Below are 11344 nucleotides of genomic sequence, written 5' to 3' on the forward strand. Positions count from 1 at the left end.
ATGGATATAAAACTCAATTTCATGCCCACGAATTGGAAATGGAAAAGGCCCAATTTCATGGCACTACTAAACTACCAAGCAAACTCATTTCATTTCTGTGAATTTTTTTCGATTTATGGGCAATATATATAGACAATTAATTACAGCAAAAAAAAAGCACTCTAATCAATTCTTCAAATGAAACAAAGCTGAAGTGATTTTTTATTAAAAAGCAGTCGAATCACCACTTCAGATGAAACATAAGAGAAAGTGATGTAGAAATTACATTCTTCTTTGAAGTAAATACTCACGAGTGAGTGAATAATCAACATGACAAAAGAAATAAATCATGAATTACAAAGTAAATTACACGATGGCAAGTTTCTTCATCCATATTCCTGAGCTATCCTATAATAGTATCTTACAACTCATGAATTCAATGGATCATCGCAAAATAGCAAATGTGCATTGCAAATGTTAAAAGGTTTTACAGCTATCTCATACCTTGATTCATCTCTCTATTCCTCCTCCTCCGTCCCGACCGCCCCAAAATGACTCTACCTTGGCGACGCAGGCGCCCCATCAGAGACGTACCACCACCGCTCCCGTCGTTTTCGTTCCCAATCACATCGTCGTTTTCACTGTCTTCGTCAGAGTACTCGAAGCCATTCATCGTGTTGTCACGATGCAGTCTCACGGATCCCCTGTCGATTACAGTGGTGGGGTTGGCGTCCCTCTCTTGTCGCCTATTCGATCCGACATTGCCTGCAGAACCAAAGGCCTGCAGAAAGAGAAACATAGACATCAAATTCCGATTAACGCCAACTTCAATGCCCTCGTTCCGCTCCATGGCATTTATGTCGAAGCCCTCCTCTTCGTCTGAATCCAAATCGTATTGACCTCCCTCTATCACGTAGTCACCGAAAAACACTGCCCCCGGCATTGATGTTCTTATGGTGCTCATCACGTCATCCCTCTCCCGATCACGCTCCATCCTCCTCCACTTCTGTTCTAGAGTGGGGTCCACTTCTCTTGGTTTTGCGGCAGGATGGTCCGCCCGCACATGTTTCCGCAGCTCTTTGAATGTCCCCACGAATGAACAGTTTTCCTGCATGCAGCTCCGTTTCGTGGCATTGAGCTGCTCTCGTGCAGGCTGTACTACAGTCCAGCCTTTCACCTGGCCCCGGCAAAGGGGACATGCAACCTCTGCAGCACCACCCTTGTCCGCAGTCTGTCCAGAAAATGGACCAATAACTTGGCTATCAAGTAAACCGTGAACCGGACCGCTCTCAGATGGCACTGCTTTCGCATACGCCTTTTTGTATTGGTCAAGGCAGTTCGAATAGCGGAAACTGGTGCCACACATGTAAGGACGGCATCCCTTGTCATGGGAGGAGCACAAGAGAAGAACGGCATTGTGAGGACACTCCATGCAGACTGAGCATGTGGCGTCTTCCCAGTCGTTTTTGATTACCTTGGAGCAAGTGTCCTTTTCTTTGTGCGATGGTAGGGGGTATGGCGATGGCCTGCACTGACGTGAAGCAATCCTGCGTCGACCTCTTGTGCCCTTTGCCATTTCCTAAACAACACCCACACAACATTGAAATCTTAACAAATACGAGTTTTGGCAAAAACATCCATTATTAAGTCAAAGGCTGCTAGGCATGAAACATTGGAACTACAGCAGGTCATGTATAAACCTAATCAGTTCGACAGCTCAAAATATATGGATACAGTTAAATGTTATCGTTATACTATATAGTTTACTCTTCTCACCTCATTAAAAATTGCGTTTAGAAGCAAGCACATACATAGGTTAAAGATTAAATCACCTCATTATAGTGCCATTACCTTGGCTCACTCCCCAAATCGAATCTGCTAAATTTTGTTAGATTCCTCCCCATGGCTCACCCCCAAACAAAAAATAGAGCAAACAAGAGAACTTTAGATGCAGCAATTGCCAATAAAAACTTGTATGAGGAAAAGTGGAAAAATATAAACTTGTGAAAATATCCAACCAACTAACATGTCAATCATGGGAATGCAAATTAACCACAATAGCACCACTTCCAAAAGACAATTTCCTAACTTCCAACTCAACATCAAACAAATAAAAGGTATTAATTCTTCCAAAATCAAATCAAGCAAAAGACAATTTTTTTATAACTTCTCAGCATCAGTGTGCAAAAAATAAATTTCTACAAAATGCATGTATGCCCAAAAAGTCATGAAATAAAATATCATTCTCATAACCAACTCTAACTCGATCAGCCTCCACAAGACTAAAGACCAATATTTTAAGGTCACAAAAGCAAATCTTGTAAACGCATTAGTTGAAAGAAGGGGATTATATCACCACCAAAGGCTATTGCTGTTAATTCAAGCTAACATAAGTCAACAGAATCATTTCAAAAACTAAAACATCATTCTCCCAACAACATAAACACAAAATTCACAATCCAATTTCATCCGACCAGATCTTACACCGTTCGAAAATCACATTTCTTATAGAACAACCTCAGAGCCCAACACTCGATAACCACAATTCAATTCAATTAACAAAGCAGTGACTCGACGAGCAATTCGAATATTGCACAAAACACCAAAGCTCTACACCAGAACTCAGCCACAAAAGATAAAAACAAACCCACCTCGTTATCAACAGAGCAAATCAGGATCCTAATTGAAGAATTACAACGGAGACCAAAATGCACATCCACTATATTTATATACACTCAAAAACAAATTCAACCTTTATAAAATAAAATCACGATTCAGATTCACACATACACACATACAAACGATATTTTATGAAAGAGAGATTCGGATAACATGCTAAACTAATACCTAAACCACGAAGCAACGTGCCACGAGCTGAATCACGCGAGGCGACAGATAAGCCTATCGATTAATTTTCACCCAATTTCACAACTCAATCGATCGAAATCGATCGCTATCAATAATTTAGTACTAGATTGGAAATTTCCTATAAACTAATACAGAAAAAGCCAGCAAACAATACTATTTAAATCAGTTCACCAAAACACATGCGCCTCGCCGATTTAACCATCGATTAGCATCTCAAATTCGCATTTAATCATGCCTAAATGATAAAATTAACCGGAAATGCTCACCGAATAATTAGCTGGTAGGTTCTTCGATTTCTGGAGAAATCAAAAATTGAGATACGAAAAAGTGATTAGGGCTGAGAGAGGGCGAAAGTGGAGTAGAAAAGCATGGGAATTGGAGAGGTCGTGGGGAAATCAGAGAGCTGCCATTTTCGAAAATTTGTAGAAAATGTGAAGCATCAATTTACAGAAATGGGATGAAAACATTTTGTTTTTATGGAAAAGCAAATTTACATGTAATTATGTTTATTTTCCTAAGAAAATAAAAGAAAAATAATAAGGCTCTGTTTGGCTTACTTGAAACAGAAGCAGGTGTTTGCGCCTGTGACTAAAGTAACTGATTCGCATCTTTGCTTTATTATAACTTTTGTACCTAAAAATTATTCTTAGATCCAAACTTGATATTATTGAAATACGTGCGGAATTAATGGATGTTGTGTCATAGTATTAGGTTTGTGTCATCATATATTATGTCAATACGGATTGGATTATGTTGCTAACGCGTCTTTATAGCCAAATAAAATAATCTCATAATATTGAAAATATATATACTTAATCCGAAGAAGTGATATATTATTAACTCATAACTTAATTGTCAACTACAACTAAATAATAGTCATTAGATATTCATATTAAGGGCTTAGATCATTAATCTCTAAATATCAATACGATCAACGAAAAACGTCATTAATACCATATGATTAATTCCAAAAAATAGCAATAGCGGTATTAATGTCAATTAACTACATGTTTAGTTATAACTAACTTTTAAAAGAAATCCCAAAACTTTAAATTCATATAACATATTTCAAATTAAAGATAATTTCATAAGGATACATGCATATGTTCCGACGTCAAAATTTGAAAAAAAAAAAATCAAAATTTTTTAATTTTTTCGTATAAGCAGAAATGTCAATATACTATATGAAATATGTCAATATAAGCAATGGGTTAACATTCTTAAAGCATTGTGTTGACATTCTCAAAGCATTGTGTTGATATTTTCGGAACACTATATTCACATTTTCATCTAAAACCCTAATTTGGAAGTTTTTTTTTAAATCTTTTTCGATTTAATTAATAAAAGCGAAAATTACACGTGGTAAATTATAGATCACACGTTTTCTAAAATCCTATGGCCTTAAATTAGTTGTAGTTAGCAATTAAATAATGAGTTAGCAATTAAATGATGAGTTAGCAATTGATCACTCCCCTACTTCATTCGTCAATACAAATAAACAATTTAAGATGACACATATTTTATTACACAAATTACACAAATAGTGAAATAAGAGAGATAAAAATAATAATAAAATTTAAATAAAGTCACCTCGTTAACAAGAAAAATCATACTCCCTCCGTCCCATAGTAGATTTCACACTTTCATTTTTAGTTTGTCCCACAAAATATGTCACATTTCCCTTTTAGAAAAAGTTTCCTCTCACATCAATTATAAAATTATATTTTATCTCATCACTTAATACACAAAATATCATTTCCTAAAATCTCGTGTCATCTCCCAAGTGTAACATCTACAATGGGATGAAGGGAGTACATAAAAGTGAATTATTTTCATGAGACCAACAAAAATAGAAAAAATATATTTTTTTTATAAAAAAATTATTATCATAAAATATCTTATTTTTATTTGTTTATTTTTAGTTCTTAGACAAATTTCATTAATTTATTTCTTCCACAATTTATAATAAAATTAATATACTATAAAATAAAACTTACATCGTACCAATTTTTTTATATTTTATAAAACACATGCAAAAACTCACATCCCACTTCTCTTTTCTTTTTTTCATTAGTCAAAGTGGAACATTTATCAGAAAGAGACGTTACACAAGCAAACTCACCGATGGTTGGATTTTCTAGTTTAAGATCAAAATTCTGTCATACTTCACGAGTTTCATCCTTTATACTTAAATGATTCTATTATTATTGCAGGCAAATCAACAATTAGCTTGATGGAAAATTAGTTTAACATCAAAAGGTGATTTAAATACTCAAAGTTAATGATACATCAAAGCCGAATTAATTACCACAACATAGTACATGTATGGATATCTTGGTCAGTTGTGAACTAGGAGGGCTTGGGAGCGTCGTCTCCGGGCAGATCATCTTCGTCGTGGTAGATGTTCTCCGCCATCTGCCAAATCTGTAGTATATTATCTTCAGCCACACTAGCAACAACCCAATCCTCACACGGGTTCCACGAGAAGTCTGATATCTTGCTTGTATGGCCACCGTGGATGAATAGCAACTCTGGTGGCCCATCCTCTGCGTCCTCTGGTGTTTGTTCTTCGTCAATCCTGTCACAGAGTTACACAGACGTATGAATAGTTTTACAAATTTATAATCATGAAATCCTTTGCCATTTGCCATTTCAAACAGACCCGAGAGGCGAGATGTTACCTGCTGAGATCCCAGACCATTAATCTTCTACCAAGACAGCAAGAAGCTAAGATGGTCTCGTTCTTCGGATTCCATCCAACCTGGAATACCTCCTCCCTGTTGTTACGGTTAAAGAAGATTCAATTAAAATGAGATAATGTACAAAAGGTAAGTATAATGGCTTACTTGTGGCAATCAAAGGTGTGGAGGGCAGTAGAAAGCTTTCTCATATCGAATAATTTAACAGTCTTGTCAGTAGATCCGGTTGCTATAACCCACTCGTTAAACGGATTGAAGGCTAAGCAGTTTACCTAGAACGTGCAAATCATAAATAACATGTTCCAAGTACACAATTATGGGAGGAGAAATCTGAAGCGAAGAAAACTACATGAAATGCACATCCCCATTAATGAATACCAATGCAAGCAAGAAAATCAGTGTATTTATATTCCAAAATAATCCTAAAGCACTATCGAGTTAGTTCCATGATGCACCATGAGCATTTCGAATTGAACTCCAGGCAAAAATAATATTGACAATCAATTGTTAGTAGTGCAAGTTCTACTTTGATAAAGAAATGGTTAATTGCCAAAAGTTCACAAACTTGGACACGATTTTAGTTTTAGACATGCTTTATAGATCGTCCGAATAATGAGACCACTTTTCGCGTAGTAGCAAACTAGGTGATGCCAGTGGTGCCCAAAAATATTCCAACATCTGAAAAAATGACTTGGCTTGGTTTTTTCCCGCTCCATGGTAGTTAGTTTCTTTCTTCGCCAAATATTTTTTAGCAATTAGCCCCCAAAAATTTATGTACTCTCTTTTTCTAACAATCATATTTCTATTCACTGGACTGCACTTAAACTGGAAAATTGTGACAAAGATTTCTCTGCCAACTAAACACCTTGACATGAAAGAGATTTTTTCCTTTTAAATAGTTCAAAACACACAAAACCTCTTTTTACAAACAAAAATAAATGAATATGATGTTTGTTACAGATGAGCATCCACAAGATCAGCATTTAAAGAGTACCAAATAAGGCACTTACCTCACTCTGATGAGCAACTACAGATTGTACAGGCTTGCTCATTACTGGATTACGGAGATCCCATATGTGCAAATACTGATCGTCTCCAACAGATCCAAACAAGTGTTCGTGCCTCAGATGCCATGCTACATCTTCAACCACTCCTTCGTGAATCTGATCTCATTACATACAGTAGCTTTGAGTTAATGAAGTCATGACATGCAAGAACCCACAACTTTAGGACAAGAGATGGAATGGACAAACACTGAATATCTTTTTATTTACCTTGAAAATTTGCATGGCATCTAAAGCCTTATTCTTTGGAGTTGCATTTATATCCCATAAACATATTTGGGCATCATCTGAACCACTCAATAAATGGCCTTGCTTGAAATTGCTCCACGATAAACCATATCCCTCGGTACTATGTCCCCTAAGCCTCAAATCAGGGTTGCACGCACCATCCAAGGGAGGCTTAGATGGGTGCTTGCTATAATCGAAGACATAAACTTCTGCACTAACAGTCTTGGTGGCAATAATAAATGAGTTCTGAGGCATATAGCGAGCACGATTCACCTCGCCATCATGATTAATTTGCTGGATAATTTGCACCTGCATGTAATAACACGTCGTGTACCTCAATCAACAAAAGCTTTTACCGAATTATCAAACAAACAGTAAATAAGTTTCCAAAGGGGTGTAGGATGTAGATTGTCGCATATCTAATCTAACATATCCCGCTTCGGCATTTAATCATTAGCATCATCATCAGAAAACACTAACGATTTGGAGTTCATTTTAGTCAAATTTCATATATACAAGCTTACTAGGGAGGATTCTACGGGAAGAGGGACCCACCACCAATAACCCCTCTCCTGTAAGAAAAGCTTTGCTCATAAATGCAGAATCTACATAAACATCTATAGATTACAATCTAATCCGATCTGTCAAACAACAGCAGTGATCAAGTTGCGATCTTCAGCCATGACCGGAAACGGACAAATTAGGTCATAAACACAAATTTCAGCAATCACATAGCCCTCGAAGGTTCAACTACCGGAACACAAAGCACAACATAAACAGCAGAAAAACGAACAGTAAATCAATTCCAAAAAGGGGTAGATTATCGCATACCTAACATATCACGCTTCAGCATTCAATTCATGTTACTAATTTCACAGGGAGATATGCTCATAAATGCAGAATTTACACAAACATCAATACATTACAATCTAATTAGATCTCCCAAGCAACTGCAGTGATCAAGTAGAGATCTTCACAATCAGAAACATCAAAATTAGGTCAAAAACAAAAATTCCAGCAATTACACATTTATTTACTCAGTCACTGAAGGTCCAAATTCACACATCAGCAGAAAACAAAATCAAGCTAAACTCGCGGAGAGAGCTACCTTGCCATTAGCGCTGCCGAATCCGCCGAATTCAGAGCGCTCATCGTCGTACTGGCGAGCGTCATTCTCGGCATCCTCGAGGGGCAGCTGCGCCTGCGCCAGCATCAGGTAATTGGGCTCGTTCTCGGAGGTGTGGGTGCCGAGGATCATCTTCTGCACGGAGTAGTCCTTCCCCGGCGGCTCGTCGCGGTCGGGCAGCCACTCGACGGTGAGGGAGGGCCACTCGAGGGCGTGCGTGATGACCAGATCGTAGAGGAACGGGGTGTTCTTCTTCCAAATCTTGTACTCCTCGTTGATCAGGCGCTCCTCGATTTCACCGCGCATTTCGTCCTCGTCTTTCCCCATTTCCGCCGAGAAGTGGAGGTTTTTGAAGGTGGATTTTGATTTTTGGGGAGGGTTTGGAAGGAGAGTTTGGAGGGAAGAAGAGAAGAGAGAGATTCTGTGATTTTTATTTATTTTTTAATTTCTGGTTTTGTAAAGGAATTATATATATGAATGTAATTTGATGGGCTTCTTTCTCAAAAGCCCAATCTTAATTGAATTTCACATGTGCAAGATTGGGAAGGCCTAATCCTAATTACTCCCTCCGAATCACATTTGATCGTACACGAGTTTTAAGAATTGTAAAAAAAAATGTTGGTTGAAAAAGTCGGTGGAGCGTGAAACCCATTTTTTTATATTATTAGTTTATAATAAAATGTGAGTGAATTGAGTTAGTGGAATGCGAGACCTATTTATTATTTATGGTAAAAATGAAGCGTGACTCCTAATTGGGACGGACCGAAATGGAAAAATGTGACTCTTAATTGGGGACGGAGGGAATAATTTTTATAATGAAAATTTATTTTGAAACCGTGAAAGTGTACTTTTTTTTATTGGCTCAGTCCATATATTTTATTATTACTCTTTTATTCGTTTTTTCTGTTATTTCCTTGCATTTGTTGGACTGTAAATTAATACTACTTTGCATTAATTTTTGGGTTTAATATATTGAGATAAAAATTAATATATTGTTAGGGTTTAGTTTATTGTGACAAAACATAATCTAGGATTGGGGATTTCTGATTTGTGTTCATTCAATGCTAATTTTCAGAGAACGTAATTATGATCATTTAGGGGTGTGATCAATTGCTAATTTTCTTAAGTTGCTAACTTGTTAATTCATCAATGCAGTGTATTAAAAATGTCAACACGATGACATTAAAATGTCAACACATAATTTTGTTGAACTTCAATATAATGTGTTGATTATGTATTGACATTTTTAATACATTGTATTGATGAGTTAGCAGAGTTAGCAACTTGAATAGTTAGCAATATAACGCATCCCTGATTATTTATATTATTTCTTGTATTTATTGAGATATATTTCCATAATTACACCGATTAAGTTCTTTTTGTACATATTAGGAAATAATAACCCATTTTGTACACTCATAAGACGACAATACAAACACAGGTATGAGAACGCGATACATAAATTGAATTTAAGAGAAAACTCAAGTCCAATCTTATTCATGTCCTCGTATTCCATGACATGGCTTTGATGAGTCTTACTCTCTATACATACATTAGCAAAAATAAAAAAATATATATATAAGCAAGCATAATTAGTAAATAATGCAAGATATGTTGGTTTTGATAAGTTATACCGAACCGACCACCTCGATCTTCGACTGAGCAACTTGGATAATTTACTCGTATCATTTTGCTCTATAGAAAATAATGAAATTCTTGTCTTTGACATGCTATCTTATTAGTGTAATATCTGAAAAATACTTCACTTTGAACTTATGAACGTTTGCAATATAGGCATTCCTTAATATTCTATAGTTCTATACTCTATTATTAGAATATACGTCTAGATTTTTCTTGATAAAAATCTAGACCAATTTTTATGAATTCTACTAATATCTCCATGACACGACTTCGACGAGTCCTATTCTTCACCTACATTAGTGAAAATAGATAAAAAAAAATGTATGAGCGAGCATAAATGGTAAGAAATGCATCAACTCACTTCAAGCATTACTATGAGGTTGAAACAACAATTACCGCTTGATACTGTTGTTTCAACATCCTTGTGCGGCGATCGTGTGACTCATGTTCATGACGACATAAAAAGAAACAATAATTAACAAAACAATCAGCAAAATAGTACCACTTGATATATTGATTTCGAGTAATAACATACGTGTCGTAAACTTCGTCTTCTCACTAAAATCCACTTTCACCGATGCCACGATGATAATTTTATCTCCATCGGTGAAAGTGGATTTAAGTGAGAAGTTGGAGTTTACGGTGATCGCATTTGTAGTTTCTATAAATTAGGCTTACCAGACTTTTGTATTTCTTATAAGCATGCATCTTCTCTAGAACTTCGTACAAATTTTCGGCGCATGATTGGTAGGAATGCCTAAGAAACGGATTTTGTTTAAAGTTAAATGAGTATATAAAATAGTTTTCCTTGACTTGTCTAACATGAGAGAAATATACCAACCAATACGCCCTACATCACCATGGGAGGTCATGTATAAAAAAAATGCGGTCATTTGGGCCGCTATCTACCACTTTTCCACGGCCCCCTAACTGAGGCTTTGTCTCCAAGAAGAACAACAAAAACATGCGTTAATATTAACTCCGGTATAATCCTATTTGAAAACTTAACTTGGATAATTTACTACTATTTTGCTTTATAGAAAATAATGAAATTCTTGTCTTTGACTTGTTATCTTTTATTAGTGTAATATCTGAAAAACACTCTACTTTTGAACTTAAGAACGTTTGCAAAATGAAATGACACACGTATATAGGCATTCCTCAATATTCTATAATTCTATACTCTATTATTAGAATATACATCTAGATTTTTTTATAAAAATCTAGACCATTTTTTAGGAATTCTAATGCAGAAAATTGAGATTATTATTAGAATATACTAGAGTTTTTTGATAAAAATATAGACCATTTTTAGGAATTCTACTACAGAATATTGAGATTTAGATAATATGTAGATATTTTCACTAAAAAAATATACTCTCTCCGTCCCACAAAAGATATCACACTTGTGGGATGGCACGAGATTTTAGGAGGTTTTGTTTTATGTGTTAAATTGAGAGAGAAAATATAATTTTTATATTCATGTGAGAGAGAACTTTTTCTAAAAAGGGAAATGTGACATCTTTTTTGGGACAAACTAAAAAGGAAAGTGTGACATCTTTTGTGGAACGGATGGAATAGTTAATTTTATTTTATTCCAATAGCTCTTTCAGTTGACAAGTTATTTTCATTCTCAATCATTCAATCAAACAAATGGGGTGTGACAGAAGGAAAAGAATAGAATTAATTCGCAACGAGAATCAAGTACTCCCTCTGTATCGCCTAAAGTGAGCCACTCC

The 11344-nt window shown here is 35.8% G+C and overlaps 2 protein-coding genes across 5 annotated transcripts; both read right to left on the minus strand.

Moving 5' to 3' along the window:
* Positions 1-250: 250 nt before the first annotated feature.
* On the minus strand, positions 251-3338 carry LOC125223743. Of its 4 annotated transcripts, none has more exons than XM_048127028.1 (3): positions 3114-3338; positions 1831-1854; positions 251-1558 (listed from the first exon to the last, which is right to left on the minus strand). In XM_048127028.1, the coding sequence occupies exon 3, from the start codon at positions 1553-1555 to the stop codon at positions 473-475; it is 1083 nt and encodes a 360-aa protein (XP_047982985.1). In that variant the 5' UTR covers positions 1556-1558; positions 1831-1854; positions 3114-3338; the 3' UTR covers positions 251-472. The 4 variants fall into 4 exon arrangements, with proteins under 4 accessions (XP_047982985.1, XP_047982984.1, XP_047982983.1 ...); XM_048127027.1 differs by having other exon boundaries at positions 1831-1921; XM_048127026.1 differs by lacking the exon at positions 1831-1854 and having other exon boundaries at positions 3114-3336.
* Positions 3339-5072: 1734 nt separating this feature from the next.
* On the minus strand, positions 5073-8382 carry LOC125219027 (WD-40 repeat-containing protein MSI1-like). The gene is made up of 6 exons (XM_048120869.1): positions 7947-8382; positions 6821-7147; positions 6557-6709; positions 5694-5818; positions 5529-5624; positions 5073-5425 (listed from the first exon to the last, which is right to left on the minus strand). Exons 1-6 carry the CDS (start codon positions 8289-8291, stop codon positions 5197-5199), a joined length of 1275 nt encoding a protein of 424 aa, XP_047976826.1. The 5' UTR covers positions 8292-8382; the 3' UTR covers positions 5073-5196.
* Between the last annotated feature and the right edge of the window lie 2962 nt (positions 8383-11344).

The sequence above is a fragment of the Salvia hispanica genome, chromosome 4, assembly GCF_023119035.1.
Source record: "Salvia hispanica cultivar TCC Black 2014 chromosome 4, UniMelb_Shisp_WGS_1.0, whole genome shotgun sequence".
Lineage (NCBI taxonomy): Eukaryota > Viridiplantae > Streptophyta > Magnoliopsida > Lamiales > Lamiaceae > Salvia > Salvia hispanica.